The sequence below is a fragment of the Chlorocebus sabaeus genome, chromosome 8 (assembly GCF_047675955.1).
Source record: "Chlorocebus sabaeus isolate Y175 chromosome 8, mChlSab1.0.hap1, whole genome shotgun sequence".
In the NCBI taxonomy this organism is placed as follows: domain Eukaryota; kingdom Metazoa; phylum Chordata; class Mammalia; order Primates; family Cercopithecidae; genus Chlorocebus; species Chlorocebus sabaeus.
In genome coordinates this window covers 124,143,472-124,162,884 of record NC_132911.1, presented here as the reverse complement: position 1 = coordinate 124,162,884, position 19,413 = coordinate 124,143,472, and the positions used below count along the sequence as shown (strand labels likewise).

The 19,413-nt window shown below is 32.5% G+C and overlaps 1 protein-coding gene across 1 annotated transcript in view; it reads left to right on the top strand.

Annotated features, from left to right (window-relative positions):
- The window catches only part of MRPL13 (mitochondrial ribosomal protein L13), a 49,493-nt gene that overhangs the window by 11,324 nt on the left and 18,756 nt on the right, over positions 1 to 19,413 (top strand). Inside the window, exons 3-5 of the mRNA XM_008001451.3 lie at positions 1,757 to 1,850; positions 8,496 to 8,556; positions 14,097 to 14,183. Of these exons, the coding sequence (XP_007999642.1) occupies positions 1,757 to 1,850; positions 8,496 to 8,556; positions 14,097 to 14,183 (242 nt within the window). The remainder of the gene's footprint in view (positions 1 to 1,756; positions 1,851 to 8,495; positions 8,557 to 14,096; positions 14,184 to 19,413) is intronic.

The window sequence follows — 19,413 nt, the reverse complement described above, 5'->3', positions numbered from 1 at the left end:
ATAAATGTGCAGCTTTAAGTTAAAAATTGTAAAATGAAACTATTTAACTTAATAGAAATTTAGACAGAAACAATTGTGCTATATCCAGGGTTACAGTCTTACATTAATACTGACTTTAGTGTTAATGAAATACAGTTAAAAGCGTGTATTTAATTGCTGGTTAGTTTTTGTTTAGCGTTAGTAGAGAAATGCTTCTTAGAATGAATTTACTAGAGATTTGGCATATATTATTGAGGAAGAACAATTTTTCCTAGATTAGATGTGATATCTTAGAACTGAAAGAATATGATTTTCAGTTGCTTTGTGGCAATCTGTCTAATGCCCCATGAAAGATTTTTTTGCTCTCTATAAATACTTTTTGAGTGGCTCAAGATGCTTTACCTGTATTTAAAACTTAACAATTTAAAAGTAAATTCAGTTTTAGTGGAAAGTTTAAAGATTCAATTTTTTCCTCCAAATAGATGTTATGGAAAGAGCCTATACTGGTTATTAGGTAACTTAGTGTGTGAGCCTTTGCAAATCACTTAATCTTCTGCTGTAAATGTCTGAATGTGAGCTAAAGTAATTTCATCGTTTTTTGAGGCTGTCTGGTTATCTTCTCACCTTCTTTATTTACTCTTCTGCTGCATTTGCCCGACTGCCTCAATAGCCAACAGGATGTCACTTTTCAGAACCTCAATCATTTAATTAAATATTGTCAGACTATTCTTTTCCATCTAATAACAGCAAGCTTTCCAGGTCTTTCATTCATACCTCTGAATTTCCTTTCACTCTAGTGATGAAAACCCACTTGCCTTATTTTCTTTTCTTTATTCTTTTCCTATATAGACTATGAACGTCTCTGAAAATTCTGCCATTCAAATTTAGAGCTCTGCATAGAATCCTAAAATCTTTAGTTTACATATATATTGTACTTGTGTTTCTTATTTTTAGTGTTTTTTTTTCTTAAGCTTCTAGAATATCTTCAGGTTTGTTTTTTTCTATTAGTAGAATAGGTGTTTTATAAATGTTTCTGATTACTTGATTTTGTCATATATAGTAAGTCATTTGAAAATGTACATGTTAACTTTTTAGCTTGTTTTCAGATGAACAGCCAAACTTAGGGATAGAAAATGAGTGCAGATACACATATTTTGATTTTCAGGTCATCTGTCCTGTCAAATATGTTTGTGTAGTCATAGTTGAGAGTAGCAGTTTAAATTTACTATAAACATAGTTGGAAAAAAACCTTTCCATGGTAGTTAATAAGATCATAGCAGTCTGCTCTCTAAATTTGCAAAAAATGATAATCAATTGTAATGTTTTATGTTTGTTTTCAATTTACCTATAGGTTAAACATGCTTTTTTATGTCTATATACATATTGTTTTCATTTTCTTGGCTATTTTTCAGGGAAATTTTGTATCAGACATTTAAAGGCACTTAATACAAACATTTTTACTGAAGTGTAATTATTAATTGGAAGAGTAATAACAGTAATTTGCCTTTAAAAGATGTATTGTTGTTATTGGCACCCTTATTAAATTTCTTTTACTTTGCAGTGTTGAGATTTTCCAAATGGCCAGCCAACTCTTTCTCTACTTAGATGTTATATTAAAAAGTAACAGAAGTCTATTCAAGGATTTTTGATGTTGCACTGTGACTTGCTTTTTATTTTTTAATACGTTGTTTGAACTTAGGCTTTATAAATAACCAAGGACACTTTTTCTTAAGGTTTGTATTTTTCATACAAAATCTTGTTTCTTTTTAAAATCTAGGTGACTGTGGGGATCATGTTGTTATAATGAACACAAGACACATTGCATTTTCTGGAAACAAATGGGAACAAAAAGTATACTCTTCGCATACTGGGTAAGATAATGCTATTGTCAGGGAAAGCAGGTAGTTAAAATATATCACTTTAAGAATATAGTTGTTCTTTCTTAAAAGAAAAAAGATATTTTTAAGAATCGGCATTATTACTAATTTTACTCATGCCATGTATATAATTTACTCAATTTTTAAAAACCACACAACTATACCAAATGTAGTTATTACCTGATAGTATTTGTTTATCCTAGAAGTGTTTCATATAACCTGTGAACAAGATTAATCTCATGTTTTAGTCACTCTTTTACTTCTGTATTTCTGCTTCCTATAATTCAACTTACTGCTGTTTTCAGAACCATCCCAAACACCTGAAAGTTAACAAGACGTTTAAGGAATGGTCACTCTTCTCTAGATAAAATCTTGTTTGTCAGTATCGCTCTTAAGTAAATACACTCACCTGGGTGTGTTCTGTTGGTTTCCAAATACAGCGTGACTCTCCTCCATTTTTCAGTTAGGCAGTCTTCTGTTGCAGTAGAACTTTTCTTCAAGGCCATAGTATTTCTGTGTTTGAGTTTACTGTCAGCTAAAACTCCTGTTTTTCAGATATACTCCTGTTGAATCATGTCTCCTCCTTCCTGTGTGCTTTAGTTGTAATTTAATTCAATTGCAAGACCTTAAGTTTACTCCGTGTTAAATTTTATCTCCAGCCTTTTAAGATCCTGATTTTATCATCTTACGTATTAGTTAATCCACAGTTTCAGGTCATGTGCACATTTAATTAAGTATACTTTCTATACTATTACCCAAGTTATGGTTAGAAATGTTGATTTTTTATTCTTGATCAAAATCACTATTTTATTTCCAAATGCATCTTCGCCTTTGATGTTCCCATTCGTTTCTTTTCATCTCTTGCCCCAAGTGCATCTTAAATATTTGGAACAACTGTTTTGCTTCTTTGAGCCAGCCTTTGCCCATTCCTCCCCTTAAAATACATTCATGAAATCTTTATATAAGTTAACAAAACTGAATTTACATCCATCTTTAGTAATGTCAGCTATTGGCAAATCTCTGTGTATAAACCAAGTTCTACAAAATTGGGAGGTAATTGGGAAAGAAATATTAAAAGTCAGAATAACATAATGTGATAAAAGCATAAAGGGAAGTATTGACACAAAATACTATGGAAATTACTATAGCAATAATATGTAGTATTAGTGCAAATGAAGGAAAATAACAGCATAGCCAATAGTGAACAGCTACCATGATGTGTACGTCAGCTGGTAGTGTCCCTGTCAGTAGTGCTTTCTCACTGATAGATGAAAATTCAAACTCCTTTACAAGTCATTGGAAACCAGTTCCCACTGCTGCTTCATAGTTCTTCTTAGACAACATATTGCTATTTCATTCCTTTCTGCCTTTGCACATGTTGTTCCCTGACAGTGAGGACTTCTCCTATTTATCCATTAAAAATGGGCTCAGATGTCACATTTTCTGGGATACCTTTTCTATTTCCTCATCACTCAAAGAGTTGATTGCTTTTTGTTTCTGTTGACTGTTCACTTACACTTTGGACATACTACTTTATTATGCTCATAACACTATATTACAATTACATATTCAAAATTTAGCTTGCTAGTTGTAAAATTTTTAGGATATACTAATTTTAGAAAATATAGAGAAGTTTAAAGAGGCAAGTAAAATTCACTCCTGATCCCATGAGTTAACATTTTAATATACAATCAGCCCTCCATATCTATGGATTCCACATTGTGGAAATGTAAAATTTTTGTTTTGTTTTGTTTCTTGAGATGGAGTCTTGCTCTGTCACCCAGGCTGGAGTGCAGTGGTATGATCTTGTCTCACTGCAACGTCCGCCTCCCAGGTTCAAGCAATTCTGCTGCCTCAGCCTCCTGAGTAACTGGGACTACAGGTGTGCACCACCATGCCCAGCTAATTTTTGTATTTTTAGTAGGGACAGGGTTTCTCCATGTTGGCTAGACTGGTCTCGAACTCCTGACCTCAGGTGATCCGCCTGCCTTGGCCTCCCAAAGTGCTGTGATTACAGGCTTGAGCCACTGCACCCGGACTGTAATTTTTTTTTTTTAATTGCATCAATACTGAACATGTACAAACATTTTTCTTGTCATTATTCCCTAAACAATACAGCATAACAGCTATTTACATAGCATTTACATTATATTGGGTATTATAAGTAATCTAGAGATGATTTAAAGTATACAAGAGGATATGTGTAGGTTATATGCAATTACTACACCATTTTATATCAGGAATATGAACATCCCTGGAGTTTGGTATCCTCAGGAGGTCCTGGAACTAGTCCTCAACAGATGGAGAGGGATAACTGTATATACAAGTTTATATTCTTTTTCACTTAATAGAAAATTCTCAAAGAACCTTTTTGTAAGTATTATTTTTGGTTACTAAGTAGTAGTGCACAAAATGATTTATGATACTTGATCATTGTTCTGTTTTTTGAAATGAAAATTTTGGCTTTTATACAGGCTGATAAACATCTTTTTTTTCAATTCTTTTTTTTTTTTTTTTTTTAACTTTTAAGTTCAGTTACATGTGAAGTTTGTTACATAGGTAAACTTGTGTCATGGGGATTTGTTGTACAGGTTATTTCATCACCCAGGTATTAAGCCTAGTACCCATTAGTTATTTTCCTCTCTCTACTCCCAGCATCCACCCTCCATTAGGCCCCAGTGTGTGTTGTTCCCCTCTATGTATTATTGTATTCTCATCATTGAGCACCCACTTATAAGTGAAAATATGCAGTATTTGGTTTTCTGTTCTTGTGTTAGTTTGCTTAGAATAATGGCCTCCAGCTGCATCCATGTGGCTGCAAAGGACATGATCTTGTTCTTTTTTTATGGCTATGTAGTATTTCATGGTATATATGTACTACATTTTCTTTATCCAGTCTACCTTTGATGGGCATGTAGGTTAATTCCATGTCTTTACTATAATGAATAGTGCTGCAGTGAACACACATGTGGATGTGTCTTCATAATAGAACAATTTATATTCCTTAGGGTGTGTACCTAGTAATGGGATGGCTGGGTCAAATGGTATTTCTGTCTTTAGGACTTTGAGGAATCGCCACACTGTTTTCCACAGTGGTTGAACACTCCCACCAACAGTGTAAAACTCCCACCAACAACGTAAAAGCATTCCTTTTTCTCTACAGCCTTGCCAGCATCTGTTATTTTTTGACTTTTTAATAATAGCCATTCTCACTGGTGTGAGATGGCATCTCATTGTGGTTTTGATTTGCGTTTCTCTAATGATCAATGATTTTGAGCTTTTTTTCCACGATTGTTGGCCACATGTATGTCTTCTTTTGAAAAGTGTATGTTCCTGTCTTTTGCCCACTTTTTGATGGGGTTTGTTATTTCTTCTTGTAAATTTAAGTTCCTTATGATGCTGGATACTAGACCTTTATCAGATGCATAGTTTGCAAAAATTTTCTCTCATTCTGTAGGTGTCTGTTTATTCTGTTTCTTTTGTTGTGCAGAAGCTCTTTAGTTTAATTACGTCCCATCTGTCGATTTATGCTTTTGTTGCAACTGCAGTTTGCATCTTTGTCATGAAATCTTTGCCCATGCCTTTGTTCTTAATGGTATTGCCTAGATTGTCTTCCAGGGTTTTTATAGTTTTGGGTTTTACATTTAAGTCTGGAATCCATCCTGAGTTATTTTTGTATGTGGTATAAGGAAGGGGTCCAATTTCAATCTTCCGCATATGGCTAGCCAGTTCTCCCAGCACCATTTATTGAACAGGGAATCCTTTCTCCATTGCTTTTTTGGCCAGGTTTGTCGAAGATCAAATAGTTGTAGGTGTGTGGTCTTATTTCTGGGTTATCTGTTTTGATCCACTGGTTTATGTATCTTTTTTTTTTTTTTTTTTAACCAGTACCATGCTGTTTTGGTTACTACAGACCTGTAGTATAGTTTGAAGCTGGGTAGCGTGATGCCTCCAGCTTTGTTCTTTTTGTTTAGGATTGCCTTGGCTATTCGGGCTCTTCTTTGGTTTCATATGAATTTTGAAATTTGTTTTCTAGTCCTGTGAAGAATCTCAGTGATAATTTAATAGGAATAGCATTGAATCTATAAACTTTGGGCAGTATGGCCATTTTAACAATATTGATTCTTCCTATCCATGAGCATGGAATGTTTTTCCATTTGTTTCTGTCATCTCTGATTTCTTTTTATTATTAACTTTAAAAAAGTTTTTTCTCTTGAGATGGGGGCTCACTGTGTTGTCTAGGCTTTTCTTGAACTTGTGGGCTCAAGCAGTTCTCACACCTCAGCCTCCCACAGTACTGGGATTACAGGCATGAGCCACCATACCCAGCCTTCATCTCTGGTTTCTTTGGACAGTAGTTTGTAGTTCTCCTTGTAGAAATCTTTCACCTCCCTAATTGGCTGTATTCCTCAGTATTTTATTCTTTCTGTGGCAGCTGTGAACAGGAATACATTCCTGATTTGACTCTGCGCTTGACTCTTGCTAGTGTCTAGGAATGTTAGTGATTTTTTGCTAGTGATTTTTGCACATTGATTTTGTATCCTGTGATGTCTTTGTCCAGTGATTTTTTTCATATATGTAGGATTCTTTAAAATCTCTGGAAGTGAAATGTATTTCAAGATCAAAAGAATGGTCATTTATAGGTCTTTTGATAGATATTTTCAATCATGAGTTTACTAAGCCATAGAAGAGCATACAAATGTTTGTTATCCCAAATCTGTGCGGACACAGTATTATCTTTAAAAATAAGGCTGTTGTCTTTTGATATAGCTGAATATTTACACTTGCATAATAATGAAGTTTCAGTGTTACTTTATCACTTTCTATGAACATTTTATCTATTAAGATTATTAATCCACTATTTTATTTTTTACTTTTAACAAAATTTTTATGTTATTTACTGTATAGTTATTTAATTTTATATTATTGGATGCCTTTTCCTTTGTAATTTCTTCTGTTTTCCGTCTCAGAAATTCTTTCTTGTTCAGATTTTTGTAAACATTTACTTCTAATTTTTTAGGAGTTAGTTGAATTGGGTGTGCGTGCACTTTGAACTTTCACATCTAAGTCTTTAGTCGTCTAAAATACATTGTCATGAATTAGAGATACAACTTACTACTAGTTGTATCAATAGAATTTTTCAATTTTAAATAGGACAGGATTTTGTCATATTTATCTGTGTCCCCAGTCCCAGCATGATACACATTCAGTGTTTACTGAATTAATTTCAATGAAAAGCCCTTGGCTAGCATTTAAAACAAATGTTCTCTTACTCCATCCCATACTGGAGGAAAGAGTGTAGTTATTTTCTTACTAGTAAAAATCAATTGAGTGTTGCATTACTCAAGTCATCCTCCACTCAAAATTTTACATTAGCTTTCCAAATACTTCAGAATAAAGTCCAAACTTCTCAAATATATTGTAAATGGTATGTTTTAGAATTTGCCATCTCAGTTTTCAAACTAGAAACATCATCTTTTAGCATAGAAATTGCAAAACATTTTTTTCCATGGAGAGAAAGAATGTAGGAATAGAAGTCTAGACAGGCATTTCTTTTTCTAAAACTGAGATTCCATGAAAAAAGAGAATATCAATTTTAAAACTACCTTTCTCAGCAAACTTCTAACTTTGATAAGTTTTATTCCTAAAACGTGTTTTCTTAAATCACCTTTAAAATATTTTCAAATTTTATTGAAGGGAACATGTGGAAAGAATCACATTTAGGTAATCTTGAGGTTTTTTGCAGATTCCACACTGACTTTCCAATTTCTTCCCCCTTTCTTAAAATCGTTTGGACTTTATTTATCTATTTAGGATAATAGAACCTTACATCTATATATGTATTGTTTTTGTTTTAAATTTCCCAGTCCCTTTCAGAAATATTTTTTCATTTGACCCAGAAATCTTGTGAGGTAGATAATATTTATTCATATGAGTGAAATTATAAGCAGAGAGGTAAAATGAGCTGCCTGATATTACACTGGGGGTCACTGACAAAACCTAGATTCCATTCCTGCATCTGGGGTATCTGGAAGCTAAGCTGCCTCCAATACTATTCAATGTATATTTTGTAATTGCCACTTTTTTCATTTTATAAAGAATAATTGATCTGAGCACAATGAAATATTATATTACTTAGAGCCAATATGTAGCACTTAGAGACCTTTACAAACTGCTAAGAGGAAACATGATTACTGGCTGTCTAAAGTATGAACTTGACTTCAGAGCCAAGTGGACTACCAACATTTTCCCCAGACCTAACCTGTAGTTTATACAGTTTATCTAATTTGGTAAGGAACATGAAATATTCTGGCTTGTTTCTATTTCTTTGTTAAATCAAGTAGTAATAAACTGCCCCGTAATGAGTGAGTGAATTAATAAGTTACAATTCATATAGAAATATACTTATGCCAATACATTTTTCCAAGAAGTAGAACTTTTTATGATGTAATGGTAGTTGACCATTTAAGAGAATAGCATTTCAAAGAGCGTAGATTACTACTTAATTTTGAAAACACTAATGAACAGCATAGTTTCCAGAAACAATTTATTAAAATAGTTTTCTTATAAAAGAATAATCAGTTTAAGAATATCGTATCAGCCTATGCCCAGTCTTAATGTCTTTGCTCCTTTTAACAGCTACCCAGGTGGATTTAGACAAGTAACAGCTGCTCAGCTTCACCTGAGGGATCCAGTGGCAGTAAGTTTCTTGTATTTTTTATTAATCATCTTTGGAACGACCAATTTAGACACTGTTTTGTCAGTCTCCCTTCTCTTTTAATATAGTCAGCATACAAGGATATAAATTCTTCACTTTAGCTGTATCACACAAGTTTTGATAAGTATTATTTTTATTATTCAACTCTATGTATTTTCTAATTGCTAATGTATTACGTTTTGCATTTAGTTGAAGAATTCTGATGTTTTTCTTTTTAAATTTTGATACCTGCATAATCACCTAGTATATGATGAGTTTGCTGAAATGCCTTGGAAAGGAGAGAGATATATGTATGCATGTGTATACATATATTTTCAAACATGCTAAGTGTGTTCTTGTATTCTGACTTTTTTTGTTAACTTGAATATTATCTGAGTTTATTTTTATTTATTAACATCCCAATTGTAGATTTATTAATTTCTTCTTACAGATCTGTCCATTTTATTCTGGAAAAAATAGTAAAGTTCTTGAAAACATAACTACTTTCATTTTATTTTATTATTTCTTTATTTATTTATTTTTCTGGAGGCAGGGCCTCACTCTGTCACCCAGGCTAGAGCACAGTGGCACAATGATAGCTCACTGCAGCCTCAAACTCCTGGGCTCAAGGGATCTTCCCACCTCAGCCTCTCAAGTAGCTGGGACTACAGGTACGCACCACCACACCCTGCTAAAACTTTTTATTTTTTGTGGAGACCAGGTTTTCCTATGTTGCCCAAGCTTGTCTCAAACTCATGGGCTCAAGCCGTCCTCCCACCTCAGCCTCCCAAGTGCTGGAATTAAAGGCGAGAGCCACCACACTCAGACTTTATTCTATTTTTAGTTTATGTTTTTAAAGACAGGGTCTTGCTATGTTGCCCAGGCTGGACTCAAATTCCTGAGCTCAAGCAATCTTCCTATTTTGGCCTCCCAAACAGCTAGGACTGTAGGCACTCTGCTTGTTTATGTTTTATTTATTTTTCTTATGTTTTTTTCCTGTCAATTTTTGCCTTATATATTTTGAAAGTTTAGTGTTAGATGAATTTAAGATTGGAATTGTAATCTTTCTCAACAATTGATCAGGGTCAATATGTACTGATCCTCTTCATCGCCAATAATGTGTCTGTTTGTTCTGATATTAAGATAGCTCCATTAGCTGACTTTTGATTAGTGTTTGCCTCATGTATTTCATTGTTTAAACTTTACTGAGTTACTCTGTTATAGATGTTTTTATTGTAAACATCATGTAGCTGGATTTTCTCTTCTTTCTTGCCTTCTTTTGGATTGGTTGAATTGATTTATTATAGGTCTAAGGATCATCAGTATTTTTACCTTCCTTCCAAATCAATGAAAGCCCTTAGAAGATTTTTAACTAGCACTCTCCCTCCCAATCTACATGCTTTCTTTGTTCAGGATTTTAAAAAACTCTTCCGATTGAACATTCTTGTTATTGTTTTATTCTGTTACTGATTTTTTTAAATTTTCTTTTATTACAATCTCTTCTTGTAACCCAGCCTGCCTTCTAGTATCAGTTTCCTTTTCCTTGAAGTACCTCTTACTGGCATTCTTCTAGCCACATTCTCTTAATACTGAACTCACCTTTTTTGTCTGAAACTGTTTTCTTTATTTTTGGTTTCATTCTTGAAAGATACTTTTGCTATAAATGGAATTCTAAGATAACCATTATTCCATTATTTTTTTTCTCTCAGCTTTTTGAAGCTATTATTCAATTGGAATTTAGCTTCTATTATTGCTTTTATAAATCAGATGTCGATTTAATTATTTCTTTATGTGTACTCTTGTCTTTTTTTTCTGGATACCTTTAAGACCTTTTCATTGTCTTTGGTTTTCATATCTTCCTACTACAGTCTTATTTATTTCGTTTGAGGACTGGTGTCTTCGGTTCTGGAAATGTGTTAGCTCTTAAATCTTCGAATATTGGGTCTCTTTATTCTCTGTTTCTTCCCTTTGGAAATCTGGTTATAATAAGAGGAGACAGTTGCATTTTATTGTACATGATTCAGTACCTCTCTTTCATACTTCATGTCTCACTGTCTCTGTGGGGCATTCTCAGTAATTTCTTCAGATCTGTGTTCCAGTTCTGTATCTTTTCACCTGTGTCTAATCTGATTAACCTTTTTCTGAGGTCCTAATTGCAATTACCTTTTTTCCGTTTCTTGAAGTTTTATTATTTGGTTCTTTTTCAAATTTCTTGATCAGTTTCAATAGTCTTCTGTTTCTTTATCGTGTTTTGGTCCACTCTTACATTTCTTTATGCATATTAAACATAATTCTTAGCATTTATATCTGATTCTCATATTTGTGGCCTTTGTAGGTCCACAATTTGTAATATCTGCTCAGTATACTTACTTGGTAGGCTCATGTACCTTGAAACTTCATCTCTGGGAATTCTTTAAGACCTGTGTTAAAAATGGCTTTCCTCAAAAAGGATTCACTTAGCTTATGGCAACTACATGGGGCTATAACAACCTGAGATGTTTTTGAGCTAAACTTTAGACTTACAGGATCTTCATCCCCACAAGAAGGATGAATTTGGGGCCTCAAAGCCTTGTGATGTCAGTTTTCATACTTTAAAAGATTTTTTTATAAACAATATTAATTAACTTCACTAATGTTTATTGCTTTGTGTTGTGTATGATACTGGGAGAGGTTCTAATTCATACATTAGTCACCAATATTGCTAAAGGCAAAGTCTCCTGTTGTTTTAAGATTTATTTTTCCTTTAACTATTGATAGAACTAACCTTTCAACTTCACTCATAGGTTAGATAGCATTTTTTTCCTATTAGAGACTATTTTGTCTTTTTACTGCAGTACATTAATAAATTAGCAAAATGTTAGACCTAAAAATATCATTTTTTTGTTTCCCTTAAATAATAAAAATAAATATCTATTGTCAGGATACAACCATTTGTTTGGTGTAGTACTGCCTAAAATTTTCTTGGTAAGGCTGGGGGGAAGGATATTTTATTATAATAAGGCCTGACATACCATTTAGAAGTTTCATGATTTACTATTTATTTAGTATTGTTTATATCTGTTTTATAAAAGTATGCTCAGAGTTTGCTTCTTAGGAAATATTTAATTTTTTTTTAACTAGTGTGTTTTTAAGCCTTACAGGTCAAAGTATTATACTTTGAATATCAATATGCTTTGTATATAATAGTATTAAAAGTTATGAGGGCTCCTGATAATATATATCATAGCTGTTACAATAAATTATATTTTTAATACTTTATAAATATTTGAAATGTTAAAATGAAAGTTTCTGTTTTATCTTAACTGTACACTAGGAGGCAGTATAGTATGACGTTCATGTTAAAAATTTGGTATTAGGTAACACTTGTAGAAATTGTTTCAAATCATTGTTTATAAGCAATAATTGAAATGGATTGTAAAATGTTTGAGGAAGGCTTAGGAAATATTTCAGAGTTAAATCCATTTGGATTATTACCTCATTAAAGGATTTTAATTTTTTAAGTCTTAATTTTTACTATATTTTGAAGAAGAATGTCTTGTCAAGGAAGATATTTATTATTTACTTTTAATTTAAACATTTACTTTTAATTCAAATACTAAGTGTTTGTCTGGAATAGTAGGCCTCTGCCAGTAGACATAATTTGCTTATCAGTTCTTACTGTGTGTGGCCTATCAGAGAATTTGTTTCACAATGCAGCTTTCTGATTATTAGTACAGAATTGAAATTTGTGAAATATGATAATATTTACTAGTTAAATAGGTGATAGTTTGTTGAATATTTAAAATTTTTCATAATGATGTAGATTATTCTAATTTCAAATAAATATATCGATTTAGCCCTTTTCTTATGTTCTTTTTCTCTCTGTCATATGTTTTAGCAACTTTAAGAGGTTCTATGTCCTTATGTTTTCTTCTAACATGGTTCCTCTATTTGATTTTCCCCCTTCCTATAATTAATAAGTTAGTTCTGTGACACAAATGGCACGTGCCCTGGGATATAGATTATATGAGGAAGGTCTTCAATATTTACTAACTTTATCTTGTTCTATCTTTTTTACTTTCTGAATTTCTTAAAACTTATACTTAATGTCTATACAGCTAGAATTACTTTTTTGCATGTATGTGTTGTTTCACGTGTATTTCTTTGTTTACGTACATTTGTATGTCGTTTTTCCTCCCTGTTAGCTTATAATCTTTTCACATTTTCTAACTTTTTAAAATTTGAATGTGGAGTTTGCATTTTCTAATAGGGTAAATTTTTAAAATGCCAACTTAGTAATTCAAATAAATACAACTAAATTTTTTAGAAACATGAGAATCAAATGCCACGTAACACTACTAATACAATAAAATTGCCTTTACGATGATATTCAGAGGATATAATTACTTGCTTATCCAGAAAAGATAGTCTTAACATTGTCAGTTTCAATTTACAACTTTTAAAACATTGAAAAATTTAAACGCTAAAACTAAATCAGTGCTGTCTGGTAGAAATTTTTGCTGTGATGGAAATGTTCTGTGTCTGCACTGTCAAATGTGGTAGCCACTAGCCACATGTCAACTGACCACTTGAAATGTGTGGCTTTTGTGACTAAGGAACTAAATTTTTAATTGCTTTTAATTTTAGCAACATAAATATATATACGTTTATATAAATATGTTTATATGTATATTTATATATATTTAAATGACCTCTCAAAAACATAAAGTTTTAACACTGACAGAAAATAGAAAATAGATGGAAAATGCATATGGTATCCCATTAGCTTTTGCATGTAACGAGGCTTTGTAGTCTGATTTGATGAGAGAATAAAAGTAATAGGAAGGCCTCTTACAAAGTAACCCTGTTCTAACATGTACTGTTTTAGTGGGTTTAGCTGTAACACACATCAAATTATATTGAAATATGAGTGCAGATGATAAAAATCAATTATTCTATCTAAAATTGGCACATATACAGGTTATTTTTAATCTTTTTTTCTTTTTCTAAATAAACAATAAATGGAGCCAAAAGAAAATAGTAATGTACAAAGTAATAAAAGTTTCTTTTCTGTTGCTTCCACATATCCACTTAGGTCTGTTTCTTTCCTGTATTTGTGTTGAATCTAAACCCCTCATTTTCTTTCTTTTTATTATTATTATTATACTTTATGTTCTAGGTTACATGTACACAACGTGCAGGTTTGTGTTATATATATATATATATATATATATATATATATATATATATGCGCCATGTTGGTGTGCTGCACCCATTAACTCGTCATTTACATTAGCTATATCTCCTAATGCTATCCCTCCCCCCTCCCCCCACCCCACAATAGGCCCCGGTGTGTAATGTTCCCCTTCCTGTGTCCAGGTGATCTCATTGTTCAGTTCCCACCTATGAGTGAGAACATGCAGTGTTTGGTTTTCTGTTCTTGCGATAGTTTGCTGAGAACGATGTAAACCCCTCATTTTCATCATCATCTCTAATTATGTTTACTTTCTTACAATCGCAAGTCACAGTTTTCTTATTGTGTCCTATGTATATCTGTTTTTCAGATTGTAAAACTAGCTATTTATGGCATGCTACCTAAAAACCTTCACAGAAGAACAATGATGGAAAGGTTGCATCTTTTTCCAGATGAGGTAAGTCAGTGGTCATTGGTAACAAGACTTTTCCAGAATTTTCAATTAAATGTTTTTCTTTTTAATATATATATATATTAAATGCCAACACTTATTTTCAAAAATGTTATGTCAACTTCTGAAATATTTTTATATTTTTTAAGTGAATATGTATGTATAAAAAATGATAATTACTTTTATTAATATTTTTCAATGTAAAATGAACCATCATTGGACTAAAAATTAAAAGTATCTAAATTTTTTTAAACAATTTTAATCACTGCTTGCTTTTGAACAAGGAGGTATGATCAGAACCCCTGTTAAACTGAGGTACTTGTTGATAATTTCATTCACTGTGAAAAAGTTTTAATTTAGTTTACTTTTTATGTGACCAGTAGCAAAACTTCTGTGAATCATGGACTAATAGCTTAACTTTGGTTGCTATTATTTTCCATGATTTAACTTTAGAATCCTTGTTCATACTCATAGTTGAGTCAGCTAAAAATTACTTAGAAAAAGTATAAACATTTTTATTTATTAGTATTATATTGTTTTAAGTACTTAACTTTTCTCCTTAATATAATGCAATGAAATACTAAAGCTTCTATAATAAAATAATTGAGTGCAGTATCAAATCAGACTGCCTGGCTTTGAATTGTGCCCCATTATTTACTGACTGCATGAACATGGGCTCATTACTTACCTCTGTTTTCTACTCTGTGAAGTTGACATAATAATAGTATCTATTTTACAAGATTGTTGTAAGGATTAAATAAAATACACTTGTAGATTGCTTAGAAAAGAGCCTGGCATGATAAGTGCTAATTGCTATCATTACCATGGTTATAATTGTCCTTCTTTTTCCTCCTAAAGGAATAATATAAAAATTTATTCCAGAATATCAAGTTACAATGATTGTTCAAGCTACGCATGTGCTCTTATTGTTAGCTTAAACAATACATGAAGAGTTATTAATAGTGAGTAAGTTGCTCATGTTTATCAAAATGATTAATTTATTGTCTTTACTATAAATGAACAAGTAGAATAATTTCCCACTATTTACTTTACCTCTAAGGTAGCATATATGGGAGCAGTATCATCATCCAAGGATCACTTCGTGATGAAATTGCAAGAATTTAAGAATTCCTATTTCTGATTGTATTGTCACTTTCTTTAGAAACCATAATTTCTAAAAGACACAAAAATAATATTTCATTTACAAAGTAAGTTTGAGTGTAGATATTTTAAGTATTCATGGTAGTTCAGTTAAATAGGAAATTACTTCATTTCAGAGTATAAATGAACCTAGTTCCCAAAAACGAATTGATAAGTATTCAGAAGCTTGACAGTACATTTTATCAAGCCCATGGGGGAAACAGGCACACTCATACATTGTTGGTGGTAGCACAACATGGTGCATCTCATCTGGAATCCTGGGAATTAATTAGGTAACATTTAACGAAAATACATACATCAGGAGATTGATCCTTGATCCAGCAATCTCATTTATAAAAATACACCTTGAAGATACACATGCACATGATTATTTTCACTGGATTCATAATCATACAATAAAAAAAAAAATGCTTATTCATAGGAAGTAAATTGTCGAGTATTGTGCAATTTTTTTATAAAAAGAATGACACATATTTTTGTGACTTGGTAGTTGTGCTTTCCAGGATATATTGTTAAGTGAAAACAAACAAGGTAAAAAAGAATGTAGACGGCATACTACATTTGTATGCATATATACATATGTGTGTTTACATACACACGAACATATCTTTATGTGCAATACTTTTTGCGTAAAGAAGCACCGGAAGAGAAAGTTGGCAACTGCTAGACTATGGGTACAAAGGAATAGGGGAAGAATGAGATTTTTTTCAGAGACTGTCTTTTAAATTTATTTTTTATGTTAATCATGTTAAAATTTTATGTATTAGAAAAATAAAATGACAGCACCAAGAGAGGTGAGCACAATTAGTTCCCAAATCTTATTTTCCACATGCTATTCCCTACCAAAAGGAACTTAGTTCTTGGAGAACTGATTGATTCACGATCTGGAGCAAAGAACGAACTAAATTGTTATGGGGTATACACATGCACAAGACTAGTATTTCTGCATGATTTATAATAGTGACATAATAAAAAGTAACAGAAAATAAGGCAGTACTCAAAAACTCATGGAGCAATATCAAGAGAACATGGAGCCAGCTTTAGGTGGTGCCCACTTTCCCACTGACCAAATACGGAACTGTGTGAGCCTCAAAACACATGGTAATAATAAGGGATTACCTTGAATAAGAAAACAAAAATCTATATGGCTACAATGACCATCCAAAAATTATTTTTAATTTATTATAATGTCCCTTCTTTCTGAGGATAGAAAAGCCCTCTATAGAAGAATATCATATAAAAAATGTAGAAGGAATACTGAACTAGAAAAGCCACCATCACCAGCATATTCTGTGGCCACTGGGTAAAAGGTTATTGTGGAGCAGGATAGTTATAGTTTCCAAGCAACACACTACAGAGTATTCATTATTTGTAAAGGGAATATTTTCAATTATTTGTGATGGGAATCTTCCCATTGCTTTTACATTAATAAAGTCTGGTGGACACCACCATAACCAAGAGATCAAATCTTTGGTCACTGTGGGAGAAACTGACATCAGGTGCCTCCTGCTGTGAAGCACTGAACACTCAACATAAACTACATAGCCTCTTGTCAGTAATACTTAACCTGAATGTAATCATGGAAAAACAATAGTATAAATCCAAATAAAAGGAAATTCTGCAACATAACTGGCCTGGACTCTTGAAAATATTAAAGAAAAGGCAAGGAAACTTACGATTAAAGGAGACTAGACTACAGAGTAAACAACATAATATAGTAACTAAATGCAGCATGTGATTCTTGACCTGATCCTGAATTGGGAAAAGTTACATTTGACAACATGAGACCTATTTGGGAAATTTGAATATGTACGTATATTAGATAAAAAGTATGTCGTTGATGTTAATTTTCCTGAACATTAAATTTAATGTGGTTGTATAGGAGACTATCTTTAGGAGATACATGCTGAAATATTTAGTTTGAAGTATTTGCAAATTACTCTAAAATGGTTCATCCAAAAAGCGTTTGTGTATAGACAGACCAAAAGAGAAAGCAAACATGTCATGTTAACAGTTGGGGAACTTAGGTAAAGATTAGATTAATGTTCATTATATTGTCACAACTTTTCTGTAAATTTAAATTTTTCTAAAGTAAAAAGTTGCAAAAAAAGTGATCACTTGACCCCTGTTTCTGTTTGTTGCACTTGTTGTTTTCCTCATTTCCCCTTAGGTTAACCACCTCTCTGTGAAGAGAACTCTTAAATCCCCATAAACACCTTCAGTTAGCATTCATGGGTTACCTTCTCTGTATACACATTAAAGGAGATACTTCTCCCTCTTTCTGGTTTCATGTGTAATGCCTAATCAAAAACTTTGATTCCTCATTTTGCATTGATTTTAACCATTCAGCAAAATCCTCTAATAGTGAATAAATTTGGCTCATTCTATTCAAAATTCTATTCCATGCAGCAAACATTTGCTAGGAACCCACTATGTTCCACGTGCTCTATGCTGAGTGAGCACTTAGCAGCTTTTTGAAATTGTCTTTACAGCTGATCTAGGGAATTTTATACGGGCTTTCCAAAGAAGTATGAAATATTTATATATCTTTGGAAATATCTGACAAGTAGGCTCCTTCAATAAGTAAAAAATAAGTGTCACCAACAATCTTGTCTATGTCCAGGCATCCTCTGCTTGCCCTGACTCTGTAATTATTGTGCAGATTTGAATATACTGAGGAAGTGATAACAATAGGGGAAAGGATGTTAAATAATGTTAAATGCTTTTCAGTGAAGAAGCACATTATCAATAGTATCTATTGTGTTTTGTATATGTTGATAGTGACCCAGCCTATCCAAACCACAATTTTTTTTAATTCATTTAAATTGCTTAAAATATTATAAATATTTTGCTATATTGGGTTTTAGGACAAGCTTATAGGACAGTAGAGCTCTGTGATCCTAAAGTTATTATAAAATTTTATCCTGATTCTTAAGACAATATGTCTTAAGACAACATGTCTTAAGAATTGGTCAAAACGATGCCTTAGTTGATGCCATGTCCTTGGCCAGATATTGGATTCCCACTTGTAATAGTGCTCTCTGCAGAGAGCTGTAATTTACAGTGTGATAATCCTTTTATCGAAAATTCCTGTGCGCATACTATAAAGAGAAGAGGGAATTATATCTACTCCCCTTATAAGAATGACTATAAGACACCTCCATATTGATATCATTATTTAAATAGAGTTCCCAAAATTAATTTATCATCCAATCTCACAATATAGTGCATTCTCCCAGCTGCCTTATTTCTGTGTCATGAGTACAATATAAATGTTCATTCTTTTGGTTACCCACACTCTTCATTTTTTTATTCCTCCTTAGTCTAATTCCAATGCTTGCTTCTTTTAAAATGTCTTAGATATGTGCTTTACACTTTAGTGTGCTTTTAAGTATCTAAATTCAAACTTTAAAAAAATCTTACCTTGATTACTGAAACAGCCACTTAATTGTTCTTGTCTCCAGCTTTTCTCCACTGCAGTTCATTCTGTCTACTGTTGGCAGGTCAATCTTCCAACTCTTCTCTTCGTTTTTCTGAATGTTGGATGCATAATAGGGGGAAAGTGGTCCTGGTCAGGGGAATACAATTAATAAATATATCACGATTTGAGTCTAGAGCAACACATGAAAGGTGAGGAGGTTGATTAGTCAGAAACCATGGATGTGTGTGTGGAGAAGTGACGTTGAAAAGGTGGACTAGTGGTAAGGACTGTCTAGCTAAGCAAGTTTAGCAAAGGAGTTAAAACTTTATCTTGAAAAATTTCAAGCTGAGAGGTGACTTTTTAAAAATTATAAGCCTTAAGAAGGCGTGATCTTTTTATTTTCCTTTATATGGCCAGCACCTAGCCCAATGTTTGGTTCTTAGAAGTTCAATAAATGTTTCTTAGATAAATAAATGACTCAAAGATTTTCATTTTCAAATTTTTTTCTGGCCACAGTTGGAGCACTGATTGAAAGGTAGTGGCACTAGACCCGGAGACCCATTACTTAGATTCGTCAGAAGAGAAAGCATGAGAATGAGCCACGGCAGTGTCTTTTTGCAGTTGAAAAGAGGGAAATAAACAGCACATTTTTAA